Consider the following 17,326-nt stretch of genomic DNA (forward strand, 5'->3'; position numbering starts at 1 on the left):
TCCTTGTCACAGCAATTCATTGCTCCCGTTTCATTTTTCTTTTTAGTCAATCCCTAACCGGGTTAGTCTTCAATTTGTAATTGCTGCAGCATTTACTAAAAAGGAACATTAACTCATAATGGAAGAAATCCCAAGCTTTGGTGGACAGAGCTCTTTTATAGAGGGACACCTAGCTCCTCCCTTACCTGTACATGTATGTCCTGTTGGAGGGGAAAGGATTACACATTATCTCCATAAAAGACTTTGCACTTATCTAAAAGGGAGTTGAGGATTTATGCATGAAATGTTATGGGAGCATGGAAAACACGGGGCATAATCCAGATGAGGAAGAGCGAGAAGAAACCACCAATGATGTACCATGCGTGTTAGTCCTGGTCTCCCATGACACATGCTACCGGTAATCATTTGATCTCTGTACCACTCCTGAGCGGTGACGTCACCCTTGAGTGTCTGTGTCGCAGCTGCTCCCTGAAAGGAGGTGATTCCAGCCCCCGATGAAGCCACAACGGTGAAACATATGTTGGGCAGGCTAAGCGTCACCACCTAGTGCGCTGGCTATATCGGAGAGGACTGTTGCCTTCTCTCAGTTAGAGTGTTTCGGAGCCTTCTAAAGGAAGCACAACACTCTGACTACTTTCCTATTTGTCATGGTTCTGAGTACAAGACACATACTTTGTGATCTTGAAATAGCTGTTCTGCTAAACATAACAGACCTCTAGGTTCATTTACCTTTGAACCCGTTGGTCTGGTACATATGTGTGTGTATATATCCGTATACTAGCATTAGCTGGCTCAACAAATATATTATTCTGAGCACACACACTACATTAAGCTATACTCTCCATTTAGGTGTAGTCCTCAAACTATATAGAACTGTATTGGTATAACTACCACTGTTAGTATAATTATATAGCAGTGGGACATTCTAAAATAGTTATTCCTAGCATACACTGTTAGTTTGAATTAGGCATACAGTTACCTGCTCCGTTTTTTAATTTATTTTAATCACTTTGGTTCACGTTAGCTTTTTGCTGCAATAAATATATTTTAATCATTTATTAATAAATAGTAATTTTTAACATAGGTATAGGTGTTCTCTTGTGCGGCTATTAGGGAGCTTTCTTTCTTTTCTTTGCTTATGATTCCAGCTTAACCTGCTCATCTGAGTGGAGCGTGGGGTGTGGACGCCTTAGGCCTCGGGCATGGTCAGTGCTTAGGCGCTGAGGCGCGCTGCTGCTCGGCAGCGAGCCCCTGCAGCCGCAATGAGAGCGGCTTTAGAAGGGGCTTCCGCAAGCGTGTCTTAAGAAAATTTTAGTTGCAGTGATGGAGTGTATGCTTTGGACCGGGAGAGGGTGCTTTCCCTATCGGAACGGGTATTTCCAATGCTGCAGTGATTGTGTGAATACACCTACCTGCATTGTTACCAATAGGCTGGCTGGGCTTCCTTGTGGGGTCCCTGTCACTTCGGTGTGCCTATGAGGGTCTGGTATTCCGACGACTCCTGATGGTTATTATACCCAATTGTTTTTATTTTTCCACTGTACCATATGTGTATTCAGTACCTTTTACCCACTAAAATATTTGTTTAGTAATGCTTTATGAGGGTTTGGGCTTGTCTTTTCTATCTATCTTAAGCAAAATAAGACTACAAAGTTGATAAATACCTTTTTCTTTGAACGATTTTTATATTTCGGTTTCTTTTTAATATTTTTATAGCAGCCATTCCATATTTTGGGTCCTAGATTTAAAAAAAAAAAAAAAGAAAGAAAAGATTGAGTAAAAATGAACACATTAAATAAAGCAGAGAAGGGGAGTCATCCGTTGAGATAATAATTTATTGGATTGCTAGACGTTATAGGTTTGCTTTTTCTTGTCATATTTAATGGGTTAAAAAGTGTCATCACAGTGCTAGGTGAACTACAATGGTAGCACAAATATTGCTGTAGTCTGGATATCCAACCAGGGAATGCTTGCAGTAGCAGCTGTTGGTATCAATATCAGGTCAGAATTAGGCTGTAGCCCGAGAGGAGAGAAATGCTGGCAGCTACAGAGACTTGCTCTGAACCAGTGGGCAGAAGTAGGTTAAAAGAGCCAAAACATCTGAGAAGACATCTACTGAGATAGGTAGGAGTGTTAAATGAACCACTCAAGGAGCATAACGGAGAGATAAGTGGATGGCTGAATAAAGATGGAAAGTATTGCAGACTTGAGGAGAGAGAAGTGGATCGTGTTCAACTTTCAATTAATGAAAGGAGGTCCCAATATGAACTGGCCGAAGACGTTCATTTTGATATCATTGGTAGGGATGACACAAACATCTTCCTACACTTACTAATAGCTACAAAGAAATGATGATCAAATCACGTGCAACCGGAAATTAATTACATGTTCTGTCCAAAACGAAGCCATTGATCTTTGCAACACTGGACACATGTCTAAAAATTTTTTTAGATATATATACAGGCATTAACGTACACAATGGGACCAAAGCATGTATGTTAAGCGAAAATGTACTTAAAGTGAAGCACTACCTTTTCCCCCCACTTATCGATGCTTCGGTACAGGTAGGGAGCCGGTATTGCTGTTCAGGACGTGCAGACAGGCGCATGCGCGAGCTGCCGTTTGCCTATTGGGAGAGGGGAATCAGCGCATCGCTACTACGGCGGTCTGTAGGGCAGAATAAGTGTCCGCACTCGCGAAGCAAGCGTATGGACACAGAGGTATGGTGCTATTGTAAATATGTCCTTACTCGCGAGTGTACTTAAAGTGAGTGTCCTTAAACTGGGGTATGCCTGTAAGCAATTCATTCTTTGACATGATGGTTAATGTAAAAAAATATGAAGCAGTTAGATCTATTCCCACCTTTCTCCAATTTCAGCGATGCCATATTGCAATTATAGAGAGGAGTGCCACCATAAAAAAAAGCTGACACGCTTGGCTACTACAGTGTAATCTGGACACCAAAACAGCAGCACTGGTGTAATTGCCTTGGTACTGCAGAATCTCCAACAAACGCCACTCGCAAATGAATGTTCCAAGTGTTTAATTAAATAGATCAATCTCTGGTCCCGATGGGATCTTTAACACTTGCAACATTCATTTGAATGTGAGACACGCATTAAAATAATGTTACAAGATATAACAAGCCAGAAAATGAAACCGTACAATTATTATGCATACAATCATACACAGTATTAACAGGTCACTTGACATTTCCTGGGGTTTGTTTTTTTAAAGTAGTAAGTAGTTTTCATGTTCATTTGGAAATATAAACACTTTACATGTCCGTGCTATTGGACCAGACTACATTTCTTGGCTCCAACAATTAACCGATTAAAAGAACAATTTACCCACTCACATGAGATTTCCCATGGACTTTTATCGGTTGCAAATACTTCCTTACCATTTGGGGTATCATAAGTTAAACTTGCAATATCTATTAGTAGATCATCTTCAAAAGGCTTGTCGTACTATGTAAAAAAAAAAAAACAGACATGAAAAGGCGTTGCAGCAGTTACTATTTACTTTGTAGCAGACAGAACCATAACAACAAATACCTGCACATTATTCAGCTACACCTCACACTTATCTGATATGGAATGTCGTGGTGGTGTGTGTTGGATACAGATATAACATTCACTGCTGGTTGTACTGCAGCACACAATCTGCTTTTTCAGGTGCTCCACTAAAATTAGGGTTGAAGCAGCATCCCCCACCAAAATAATATATAAATATATAAAAAAAATAAAAATCAGAACCCAAAACAGTTAGATTGTATTGTGCAGATTTTTCTTGTTCTATTTAATTTTTTTCCAAAAAACTGGTTTACACAGTTTTCACCGGTTTATTATTGCACTGTTAAGACATCCCCATGCAAATAGCTGCTTTAAAATGTTTGTGGGTGGCAGCAACCATTTTTATTTCCCTCGGAGGGGAAGAAAAATAAAAATCATTTATCCAGAATGCCCTTACAGAATTTAGAAATGAAATAAACATTTATTTTTATGGCGGGCACAGGAGATTGTCACTTTATATGGAATACCAACTTAAAGTAGCCTGTGAAAACACATGCACAGGTGTACCAGGTGTGTTCTCTCTACTCTTGTACAGGCTTTCAAACCCATGTACTCCATTCCTCTGACAGACCTGAGAAATGTCTGCGAACCCCCCTGATGCAGATCACATCATAAATAATATATAGCACAGGCATAGGCTTTAAACGGTTAAATGAAAATATCATGTAAGAAACATCAATCCATATATTCATGGTAGAGCGATATGGCTCCTACCTTCATTAAAATCATTGTCATTTTAGCTTGGAAGACCTTCTCATTTCTGTCCAGTTCACTGTTCAAAACGCCGCTTGGGTCCAGAGGCAATTTCCCGGAGGACAGGTCAGCGAAGACCTGGGTAGGGTAAAATTAAACACGAAAAATCAAGTCTTCCGAATTCACCGACAAAGGCACTCAGGGTAGGGCTTTAACTTCTTAAAATGTCTCACTAATGTCATTGTTGTAGTACAGAAGAAGGGGCAACAAACAAGCCAATACGTTCACTAACTATCTAGGAGGTCGGTTACCTGATGTTTAACCAGAACCAAGCATAATAGGATGGAAGACTAGTGCTGGAACTTAATTTCAACATTACTGTTTGATACTCAAGACAGGTTAAAAATCAGCAGCTCACGATGCTATACATTTTTGGTTCTTATTTGGTTTATAACTTACTTGGAATTGGGTTCCCCTTGAGCTGATCCATGGTCCTCCAACCTTCAATGGACCATTTAATTCCTGAGATATTTGTTGTTTTTTTGTGTGCTTGTTTTGACACACACAAAAAAAAACCCTACAAATAATAGCCATTTTATGTAAACCTGGCAGTAGTTCCTATAATCTTAGGTATTCTTGCTGGGTTTCAGGTAAGCTTTAAATAATCAAAAAGTGAAAATTGTCACTTTCTGGTCTTTCATCACAGAATTTTCAGTTTATATTTTATATTGTTATACAGTATTGAATAATTCACTAAGCACTTTCTTATTTAAGAATTGCACTTATATTTGGTTTTGAGCACAATTACCCTGATAACACTGTTTTATTCAAGCTTTAAATGATGTTACACTGGTGAGTTCTCTCCTTATAATGGGGCGGTTTATGAATCACTGAACCAAAATATTACACAAGGTTGTCTCTGCACTTCACTAAAAAACAGTATGAACCGGCTCCGGACACGCGCGGCAGTGAAGATACCGGAAAGGAGTGTGGGAATAGGCTCGGGTGACATTTCCAGCACACTCTGCAGTCAGACCACTACTAGAAGCATCCAGTATATACAGCTGCAATGCCTTCGAGGAGAACTACCCACTTTTCTGATGAACCCGCTGATACTGGCATCTTGTGAGTGCATTGATGACTTTACGTTGCCCCACTTAAACTACTGCACAATGCAATCACATTCATGAGTGTCCACCAAAATGGTCTCAGGGTCAGCATTTCGCTTTTTGTGGGGAGTGAAACATGACCGGTTGTCACGTTTGTAACTTTTGTAGTTTTGTTAAAGACATAATATATATAATATATATATATATATTGCATAAATAAAATAGCATGTTTCCCAGGAATCTCAGGGGTGTTCCATTAGGTGCACGTCTCTCTCCACGTTGTATAAAATGGTGTGTTTTGGGAGGTATATACAGGCATACCCCGCATTAACGTACGCAATGGGACCGGAGCATGTATGTAAAGCGAAAATGTACTTAAAGTGAAGCACTACCTTTTCCCCACTTATTGATGCATGTACTGTACTGTAATCATCATATACGTGCATAACTGATGTAAATAACGCATTTGTAACAGGCTCTATAGTCTCCCCGCTTGCGCACAGCTTCGGTACAGGTAGGGAGCCGGTATTGCTGTTCAGGACGTGCTGACAGGCGCATGCGTGAGCTGCCGTTTGCCTATTGGGCGATATGTACTTACTCGCGAGTGTACTTAAAGTGAGTGTACTTAAAGCGGGGTATGCCTGTATAGCACTTGGGACTCTAGTGATAACGAGTCTCAGCGAAATTTATGAAGTTTGTCGGTGCGAACTCTAGTGGCGCAAGGTGAAACTGCATGTTTTTGCACAAACTTTTTATAACAAACTCTTTGCACAAACCTCCACGGATTTGCAAAGAAATAGTAATGTGCGTGAGAATTTGCAGACTGAACACGCTCGTCCATCTCTAATAACGTCGAAGCCATACTTTCCCACGTCTACCCTTAGGGACACCAGAGAGACCAGGTTTTTGTGACTAACCAAAGTATGCAATATACAAAGCGCTGTGTCAGGGCCCTGGAGTCCAAACCAAGGGGGAAATGCAGGCAACCATAGAAAGCTTTATAAAGAAAACACTGCTGTACTGTATTAACGGATCGACATTAAGATCAACACACAATACACACCTAAACGCAAATCAAAAAAGTGTGCAACACACACACCGACCCACTAAAGCGATAGTGAGACATATTAAAAGTCATAAGTGACCCGGCGGTAGCAAGCCTTAGGCTACGTTTATAGTGCCGGCGATCCGACTGTCAGGTGACGGTCGCTGGAAAATCAAATAGAGATGACTTCCAGCGATCGCGACCAATCCGTCGCGCTTACTATAAGCGCACACGATGGCGGCAATATATTTGTTTTGCCGCGACGTCGCCAGCACTATAAGCGCAGCCTTAGGCCTCTCCATGTTGATCAATGTAAATCCATTGGAGTGTCCATACTCTGTGTGCGCGCTCGCGCGTCTGTAGGCGCGATTCATGCAGAGACAAAAATTGTCTGTTGCGCGATGGGCCGGTCACGTGCTTGGTTCAGCCAATGAGAGCGAACTGCGCACGTGACATCACGGGCACACCCCGAGCAAGCCGCCCATCGCGCTACACTGCAGGCCAGGAATCGCCCGTGCTGCAAGCGAGCGCCATGGCGCTCCGTCCTCATGGACAAGGCATAAGGCCTCGTCCCCACTGCTAGCACGTACAAAATACGGCTCTATGGGGCCGGCCCCAGTCAGTGCATGCGCGCATATGATCAAGCGCGAGTGGCGACTACATTTTGAGAAGTCAAGAAATTTGACTTATGGTGCGGCCGAGCGATGGCCACGTCACGGTGGCGGTTCAGCCAATGAGGGCGAAGCAGACACATGAGATCATGGCTGCGCCCCCGCCGCCTCAGATTGCTCGGCTGAAGGCCACGAGCGCCACCAGGCACTCCGTTGCTCGCGCACGCTCACTGGCGCTGTAGCTTTAAGCTTAAAACCACGGGAAACTCTTTTTGAAGTTGAGGTAATAATATAGGGACATTGTGATATGATAATATAATATTGTTGCTTATGCATTCCTGTGCTTGGATTGTTTTCAGGCATAAATCCCTGCACTATTAACATTATAATGTAACATTATAATAACGGTAGTTGAGGCACAAGGGGACGTAAAGTGACTTTACCCAGGACGTAGGCAGCAGACACTGGGTTTTTAACGGTGATCACCCACTTCAAAAGGTTGTGACATTACCACTACTGCTCCTGGCGATTGCGTTTCACTCCCCCTCAATATTTGGGTGCCACGGCCCGTGCCTCGTTTTAGCGCTGGCCTTCCTCTGAGTTTCAGTTTCGATAATAAAAAAAAAAAATCATTAAAATAATGCCAACTGATACGGGTTACTTTAAATGTCCAAAAGTAACTGCATTATTGCCCAATGCTTCATTAATGGTTCCTAAAATCTTGTCTGCTTGGGTTAGATTAAAGGCAACTGTTCTACAATAAAACCCAAATCATATGGGAAGCTCATTACCAACACTACAGCAGTAATGTTCCAGCATATAATAGAGGGTTATCCTACGCCCTATACTTGGCGTGGGCCTCTCGTGAAGCAATGTGTTCCAGAGCAATGACGCAGTATTAATGGCAAAGAAACAACTGGAAAAAGCAATAAGATCATGGCATACATAATCTATAAATAAAAAGATGTCCTTAGAATTCCAGATGAGATTTAACCAAGACATTGTCAGGCAAATAAGGGGCCCCAAATTGACGAAGCCATCTTCATGGTGAAACGCGTAGGAGGAGGAGCATAGGGTTTTTGCTCTCATTCAGTGCAGTGGAGCAAGCAACATCATACAGTGGGCTCCAGCCAGTAGCACCTGTTTCAAGTTTGTTTGCCTTTCATCGGCAACCACCAGGAGGAGAGCTGACGGACGCAGTCCAGAGACTACCGGGAAGGGTCTGTGCGTCACGGCCGGAAGTGACATCAGACCCGGACACCCGGAGGGCTGCGTGGTATCGTGTGTCAACGTGCATCTGTGCAGCGTGTACTGGAGCAAATTTCGAGATTGAAGAAAGTCATCGGACCCCCACGGACCAGCAGCGATTAAAGGGTGAGCATATCGAGCATTGCTTCAACCCTGGGGTACCCCTCTATATCATAATCTGCCCGGGCAGCGCACAGTTTACAGGACTCTGACTGTACACCGGGATTCTCCCGTTTTTAACCCCTTGGAGACCCATTGAGTGCAATTGCACAACAGCTTCATCTGCACAGTTTTTAAACTTTATTGTCTATATATTGATCATCATGTTTTTGTTGTCCTAGAGGGTGATCCCTGGGACAGGATTTTTAATAAAAGTGTCTAGTTTTACCACTACCCAATTTTGACTGCGCTTCTCACTTTTTTTCTTTTTGCTGTAACATACTCTACGCTTGGATTTACCTGGAAAACGCTAAAGCCCTCCTGGTCTTATCTAGCACTTAAAAAGGTCGCAATGCAGGTCGAGTGCCCTACCATATTTCCTCTATTCCCGTGGTCACTGAAAGATCGCAACCAAAGGGTTAAACATTAAAGTATAGAGTATAGGCAGCACTCTAAAAATAAACACATCTATGCAAAAGCGCAATGGTGGTACAAGTGGAACATGCGAGGGACCCTAAAACCCTTGAAAATATCCACACGAAAACACACTCAAGTTCCCAGCACTGAAAGGTAAATGATGAGTGTCAAATGGATATGCCAAAAAAACTTTACTTAATTACAAAATCATAACAAAAAACACTAATGAATGAACAATGTAGTGTGTGTGTGTGTATATATATATACACACACACACACACACACACACACACACACACACACACACACACACACACACACACACACACACACACAGATAAAACCGAGTAGTGTGTGAACAAAATATGAACACAAATGATTCCAAAACAAAGTACAGTGCACACAAGGGAAATACTACACAAAAGAACAGATGACCAAAAAAGGGGGGAGGGAGGAAATCTGAATTTGCAGCTATACGGTTCTTTGGTTCCTGCATCACATACCATTAGCCCTGCTGGGGAATATTTAGTATTGAGGACGCTTATACTTGGAGCTTTCCAGCGTTTTGAACTTTTGCTTGTACTTAGCTTTTTTTTTTTTTTGCACAAGTTTCGGAGCTCTGTGGGAAAGGGGGAAGGGATGATACTCCCGCATCAGCCTAAGTACCATATTTGCCCGAATATAGTGCGACCTGGTACTTACAGTATAAGGCCGCGCTTATAGTGCTGGCGACGACGGCAGAAGACGTCACCAGCGAAAGTTATAATTTGATTTGAAGCGACGTCCCTGATTGGTTTAGAGACAGTCACATGTGGCGACTGTCTCTAAAAAATCAAATAGACCCGGCGACAAAATGTTTGGTTGCAATGTCGCTCCGTTGCGCTTACTATAAGCACTTGCGAGGTCGTCAATGTATTTGTTTCGGATCGACGTCGCGTCACCGCCGCGGGCACTATAAGCGCAGCCTTAATATATTGATTGATATGTTAACACTGGAGGTGCAATAGGAACAATATAATAATGATAAACAGAACAAGAAAAGTTTCCCTGTTGAACGCACTCACTGTACGAGTGCATTCAACAGGGAAGCTTTTCTTGTTTTGTTTATCACTGCTAGAGGACATACCTGTTTCTTGGGCTATTACATAGGCCAGCCATTGTGCAACTGCTTTCCCATCATTGGGACTACAGTACACATTTTACATCTTTTCTTTGCCAACAAGGGAGGACCTAACTAAGGACTCGTCCATAGTGAATGCGTGTGCAACGTCACGCTCGCCTGTTCTGTCCTGCAGGCAGAAGCGACAGGGAGGCGTGGCTGTGATGTCACAGAGCTGGTTCACACTCATTGGGCGAACTGCTCACGAGAACCAGCATCGCACAGCAAATTCAATAAAGGTTGTCGCGCGAAGCGCCGGTCGCTCTTGTGCACGCGCTCACACTATACACACTTATAATGGCGCCCTAGTGTTTGTTTTCGGCGCAAGCGACGTCACTCACGTCGTCTCCGCACAATGTACGCAGCCTAAGGCTACGGCCCCTGTAACTCAGCTGCAACGCGCGCCCGCGAGATTGGCGGCGCGTGCAGCCGATTACCTGGTCTGCAGGGAGCTGCAGTAAGAGACCGGGGGGGCGTGGCGGAGGAGTGACGGGGGCGTGGCCATGACGTCACCCGGCAGGTTCGCCCTCATTGGCTGAACCGCCGGGGGGCGTGCCGTATCGCTCGACGCTAGGTCCTGCTCTCAATTCTATTGAGAGCAGGAGTAGCTCTCGCTCGAGCGCTGCGGCCCCCGCTCGCAGCGGGCCCGGCGCCATTGCGGGGAGGGCTCTCGTGCGCGCAGCGTCCGCCACAGCGGACGCTGTAGTAGGCAGCGGGGGCAAGGCCTAAGGGTCTTAAGGGAAGTACCACAGACCTTTCGGTGGTAACAGATTTTCATTGTGTTCTTTTCCTTCTCATTTCCCCCCCCCCCTTTGGTCATCTGTTCTTGTGTGTAGTATTTCCCTTTTGCGCACGGTGTTTTGGACTTGTGTTCACACACTGTGCTCTGTTCTCTCTCTATCCGTGTGTTCTTGCATGTATATATACATACAGTGTCTAAACTGTTCATTCATTCGTGTTTTTTGTTATGATTTTGTAATATGGGTAAAGTTTTTTTTGGCATATCCATTTGACACTTACTCATCATTTATGAGTGCTGGGAACATTTTTTTTCTTCAAAGGGTTAAACATCACCCTCAATAGCAAATCAAAGCTTTGCTGTCAAAGTACTCGGATTCCTTCAGTCACAGGGCCAGCAATAAACTTCAGTGTTTCTGCAAGCAGGTTAGGGGTTAAATGAGTTATTTATAAAAATGTTTTACCAGGAAGTAATACATTGAGTTACCTCTCCTTTTCAAGTACTGTATGTCTTGGGCATAGTTACAAAAATTACACATGCAGTGTTGCATGGTTTCACTATGTTAAAAAAAATGTTTTAATGAATTTTTCTGCATACTTTCAATACATTAAAATGTGGATGCAATTGTGTAAAACAAAAAACAAGAAAGCCAATAATAGCTTAATATTAACGCTTTGCTGTTCTGTGCAGTGTTTTTCTTTTACTACAGTAAATGCTTTAATCAGAACTGCTGGACACAACAATCGTGTAACGCGTTTTATTATTAACAAAAAAAACAACTAGGTGTAAAAGCAGTAAAATCTGAATTCCTATGATAAAAAAAATAATACTTGGACAGTACACATGCAGTACACATGCAGTAACATTTAGCCAAACCATTGCTAACATGGCGATGCACTCCTGCCCCATCCCAGATGTCACCACATAAACCTGCAGTGTCCTATGCTGGGAATGAGAGATGAATTGTATGAACGGATGTGTAAGGCTGGTGAGATAGGGCCAGTGGGTAATCCAACCACGGGGCCCTGCAGAGAGCTGTCACTCCAGGAAGCAGACACTCTTCCCCTTTGCATATTACTGCCTACCCGGCCCAGAGTCCGGGCTCTTTCACCCTAATCACGGACTTCTGAGCACGGCTCTTCATGCACAAGGCGCTCTTTACCCAATTCTCTGCCCGTGTGTTGCTTGCCACCCTGGCAGCGCGTGGGGTAACCCTGCTCAGTGCCCCGCCGGCTCTGCCCGTGGTTACCTCGTTGCACGGCCGCGGATCAGCAGCCTGCCCGCTCCTTCCTGCCCTTGCGCCCTGCATGATGATGCCGCCGCCGCCGCCGCTGCAGACGCCCCGTTCTATGCCACCAAACCAGCGCCTGGTGGTGAGGGCAGGCGTAGTGACGTCACTGATAGCCAGCACGCCAGCCCTAGTCACAGTAATGCAGCACGGAGGGGGCTGGGGCAGCAGTCTCCCTAGCTGAGGTGCGCGTGTTCTGTGCGCTGAGGTGCGCGTGTTCTGTGCGCTGAGGTGCGCGTGTTCTGTGCGTTCTTTTAACAATGTTACTCTTTCTGTTATTAAAGCAGAAATCATGTTGAAGGAAACACGGATATCAGTCTCCAAGGACAGAACATGAGTGACATGTAGGTGTTCTGGACCGAAAGTGGCCTTTTCATTTTCATCAAGAAGATCTGATTGTATTCTACAAACCTTCCCAATTCAATATGCTGTGAAGGTGCTTTTGAGTACTGGACAAGATTGTAGTCACATTAGATTGGAGCTGATCTCATCTCCAGCCAGGGAAAGGGGAATAATTTAACAGCATAGTACTGTGTATAATTACAGGCTGTCCTCGGTTATCCAATGGAATCCGTTCTGGAAGTAGCGTTGGATAGTGAAACCGTTGCAAGGGCTGTTCTATAGAGGGCACGCTTGCTACGTGATTGAGTGTGTGTGTGTTGTGTCTGTGTGTTGTGTCTGTGTGTGTTGTGTAGGTTGTGATATGAGTATGTGTTCTGTGTGTGTTGTGATCATGTGTGCTGTGTCTGTGTTGTGATTGAATGCAGCAGTGCGTAAACGGGGGGGGGGGGGCGCAAGATTATCTATGGGGGCGCGTGCAGCGAAACCTGGTGTGCGTGGGCCGGCAGATGCTGTGCATGGAAGGGCCAAGAAGATGTGCACGGACGGGCAGCCGAAGATGTGCGCGGGCGAACAGGATAGTGCCGGTGGCGGCCACGTGATTGTGTGTGCGCACGCGCGAGGGCTTCGGAGGTACGGGGAGGAGCACGCCCCAGCGCTGTGATGTCAAACGCCCCTCCTTCCGGTGTCTGCCCTGCAATAGCGCTGGGTTCCTGCTCTCCGCTGGCAAACTGTTTCGCTGCGATCCTCTGCAACTTCCTCTGCAAGTGAAAGGGTAGGCTGCCACTATCAATCATACTATGAATATACAGAAATAATTAAAAATAACACAACATTGAAAACGGAAATAAATAAATAATACATAATACTGTAGGTAGGAGTGTGGATGACACTGGGGAAAGCAAGCTAAAGAGCAGGGAGAATAAAAAGGCAAATGGGAGAAGGAAAAAAGGGAGGGAAGGGAAAAAAATGGAGAGAGGAAAGGGAGGTAGCAAAGAAGTGGATGAATGCCCACCCTAAAGGATTGCCTTTGTGCACGTACGCTCTCCCAAGCTTGGCGCTTGGGGAGACAAACAAAATTGTCTTTGTAGCACGCTCAGCAGCAGTTAATGCACACAGCCACACACACACAGCTACACACAAAAATAGCCCTGATCCACTCCCCCCCCCCCCCACTCGTGCTTGCAAAATTATGTGACTCATGCTTTGAGATGTCACCGCTCTCAGCGGCAACATGGACGCAGCCTAATTTTGCAAGCGTGAGCTGTTGAAATATATAAGTATTTAGACATATTTGTATTTACATTGTATACCGTTTAATAAAGGGTTTTTTTTTCCATACGATTTTTATTACATCAGGCAGGGGGGCCCCGAGAAAGGTCATGGATGAAAAGGGGGGCTCGGCATAAAAAGTTTGCTCACCCCTGGATATGCCATTCGTTGTATAGTGAAACGTTGAAGAGCGGGGACTAACTGTAATGGTATGATAATGCACTACAGTATTCATTTATATAGCACTCTATATACAGCTTCCAGGCACTAGTCCCCTGCCTGTGTAAGGCCGCGCGTATAGTGACCGCGACGGCGACACGTGACGTCACCCGTCGCCGCTAGCGAAAGTTGTATTTCGCTTTGCGGCAGCGGCGCGGGCGACCAGGCCACTGATTGGTTCAGGAGCTGTCACACGAGGCGACAGCCCCTGAAAAATCAAATCTTCCGGCTGCAAAAAATCGCGTCGCCCCGTCACGCTTACTATAAGCGCACGCGACGGCGACAATGCATGTTTTCGGGCGACGTCGCGTCGCCACCACCGGCACTATAAGCGCGGGCCTAAAGCTCACCGTTTAATTATTGCACCACTATACAATATGCTGTGAAACTACTTTCCTGCACTGGGGAAGAGAGCAGCTCCATTTAAACAATAGGGACTAAAATAGTTTCTTGCACAAAGAAGCGGCTCCACAGCATGTTACATTAGGGCCTTGGAGCTTAAGGACAAAGCAGACAAAGTGACTATCCCACAGTTACAAGGAGCTTGTACTGCTTCAAATCCTGTTTAGCCACTTCACAGTTCTAAATGCTTTAAAAGAAATTCTATTCTTCAGCAACCAAGCACCAAACCACAGCTTTTATCAAATGCACTACCACCACTGTCCATAGTTTGTTACCAATCATAATGCTCCTTAACCATTGTAAGATCTAATAGGACATAGCCTTCAACTGAAGCGGAACGCAGGGAAGCAGCTTCATGAGGACAGATTTCGGGCTGACAACAAAGTGAGGGCTGCCGATGCTGATAACTATATCAGACATGTCAATGCCCATTGATTTTCTCCATATCACTGATTCTGAGTTCGTCACTGATTTTTAGCATGAGGGGTTTCATAGACTTCAATATAGTCTGATGAAAGTCAGTCTGGAATAAGTTGGACACTGAACCGAGCCTTCTCCACAATATCTAAGGCCGTGCCTATAATGCCGTCGACCGCGACTCGACGTGTGACGTCGCCACCGGCGGAAGTTATGTTTCGCCGGGCAGCAGCGTTGCGGGATTCCGGCAATTTGATTTGTTCAAGGGCCGTCACGTGACGCAACAGCCCTTGAAAAATCAAAATTTGCCGGCTTCCAGTTTTTGCGACGGCGACATCACTCCGTTACTTTGTCGCGCGCACTATTTTACGTTGGGAAAAAAAAAAGGCATGCATTTATTTGCAGAAAGATCACAACAGTTCAGAGAATGATTCCCTATGTCAGGTGCAGTGAGCAAGTATAGTGCTCCCCACTCTCTTAAATAGTATGGAGGCTGCAAGACCACCACTTAAATTTCCCACCACGCAAATCATGACATTACCGTAAAGCAGGGGTGCGCAAGGTTTTTTTGGGCCGAAGAAGTCTTCCAGCGATCGCGTCGACCCCATTATGGGCACCCGCGATGGACTGCATGTACTTGCTAAGGCACTGCGCAAAATCGCAGTCGCCAGTACTATAAACGCAGCCTTAGGCTGCGCTTATAATGCCGGCGACGTTGCGGCAAAACATGTATTGCCGCCATTGTGTGCGCTTATAGTAAGCGCAATGCGACGTGGCGGCGCGAAATTTGGTGCTGGTCAAATTTGATTTTTCAGAGGCTGTCGCCACGTGACTGCCTCTGAATCTATATATATATATATATATATATTTCAACCATTATCACCTACAGTACAGTAGCATACAGTGCTCCCACTGCAGCAAGGGATTCTGGGAAATGACATGCAATGTTTACTCGCTCATCCCACAACGTGGCGGTATCAAATATAGCGTTTTCCCAGTTATTATATCCCTGCAGGATGTAGGATAATCCCAGCCAAACCCACATACTTACTACATTCCCGTTATGTCACATGTATTATTTCCTGTGAAGGAAGCGCTATGTATATTCCCATTATGGTCACAAATTGGACGATACTGTATTTCCATTATGTCTCCTATTATTTTCCCATGATATCTCATAGAATACTGTCATCCAAAACCACATCATTATTGAATGATTGAAAATGATGCCTCCGTTTTATGTCAAGATTGTCTTGACACTTAGACCCCCAAGATTTCAATAGCGCCTCACTTAAAAGATGACATTATTTTTGATTCAAATGAACTTTTATGGTGCAGAAGCCGCATGGTGCCTGTGCCTACAGTGTATGTATTTGTCAGTGTGTCTCTATCTGCATTTCTGTCTCTTGCTGGCCGCCAGCCTGTGTGATGATGTCAGCCTGTCATCACATACTGTAGGCAGGATGGCAGGTGTAAAGCTTCTAAAAGAGAGAGGGAGGGAGAGAGGTAGAGGAGAGAGAGGGAGAAAGAGGGAGAGAGAGAGCAAGCAGCTCCTCCCTCCCATGCAAATGACTGGAGGCAGAGGAGTAGAGGGACAGAAGCCTGTGCTGCTTGTAATGGGACAGGATTTGGGGTGCTGTTTCATGCTCTATCTCCCTCCCTCCCACTGTCTCAGGTGCAGAAAGTTTTCAAGGGAGAGAGGAAAGGAAGAGGAAAATGGAAGCTGAGGAGAGCTGGTCCTGTCCCTCTTGTTGGTAAAGAGGGGGCATCCAGAAAGAGGTAAGGAGATAGTTTTATTTTAATTCAAGAAGGAGTGCCTGGTGGCGAAGCTGGTGTGCTCTGTCACACTACAGACCCCTCCCTGTGTGTGTGTGTGCGTGCGTGCGTGCGTCTGCAGGGGGTATCTGTCCCATCCATAGATATCAGGGGTACTGCAGCTGCTGCTGCTGTTCAAACTTTTGCTTTAGGCCCATTCCTTTGATGTTAATAAGCGTTTCTAGTACAATCTTTTTCGCTCTGTTCACCCACATCTTTACATTACCTCGTGTGTGTGTGTGTGTGTGTGTGTGTATGTGTATGTGTGTGTACGTGTGTATAGCATGTGTTTGAAACACTATACTGTATCTGCATAGAAAAAAAGCCTTCTTTTAGTAATGTACAGTTCAAATACTGTATGAACATGACCCCATCTCATCTCATCCCCCTGACTCTGGATACAAAACATTCATGTATTCGTTTGCAACTTTTCATACAATTTGCTTGCACCATTTCAGAGAAATTAAATATTTAAAATGGAAATAAATTGGTAACTGCAGTAACAAACAACACTGTACATGCTAATAGTACATCCATGTAAGCAGTACATACATGCTCAGGAGTTGTTTTTTTGGATCGGTATATACTTGTCATTATCCACTTCAACCATTTTAATTCCCCCCTTTTAAATTATTGTACTGGTTGATGTGTATGTATATATATATATATATATATATATATATATATATAGATATATATCTATATATCTATATATATATATATATATATATATATATATATTTCAACCATTATCACCTACAGTACAGTAGCATACAGTGCTCCCACTGCAGCAAGGGATTCTGGGAAATGACATGCAAT

The 17,326-nt window shown here is 44.4% G+C and overlaps 1 protein-coding gene across 1 annotated transcript in view; it reads right to left on the reverse strand.

Annotated features, from left to right (window-relative positions):
• LOC142475580 (uncharacterized) overlaps positions 1 to 12,221 on the reverse strand; it is a 39,137-nt gene extending 26,916 nt beyond the window's left edge. The window contains exons 1-4 of the mRNA XM_075581381.1: positions 12,005 to 12,221; positions 4,290 to 4,406; positions 3,404 to 3,470; positions 1,665 to 1,738 (exon numbers count right to left, since the gene is read on the reverse strand). Coding sequence (XP_075437496.1) covers positions 1,665 to 1,738; positions 3,404 to 3,470; positions 4,290 to 4,406; positions 12,005 to 12,064 — 318 coding nt within the window. The 5' untranslated portion in view covers positions 12,065 to 12,221. The remainder of the gene's footprint in view (positions 1 to 1,664; positions 1,739 to 3,403; positions 3,471 to 4,289; positions 4,407 to 12,004) is intronic.
• Between the last annotated feature and the right edge of the window lie 5,105 nt (positions 12,222 to 17,326).

The sequence above is a fragment of the Ascaphus truei genome, unplaced genomic scaffold (assembly GCF_040206685.1).
Source record: "Ascaphus truei isolate aAscTru1 unplaced genomic scaffold, aAscTru1.hap1 HAP1_SCAFFOLD_128, whole genome shotgun sequence".
Taxonomy (NCBI): Eukaryota; Metazoa; Chordata; class Amphibia; order Anura; family Ascaphidae; genus Ascaphus; species Ascaphus truei.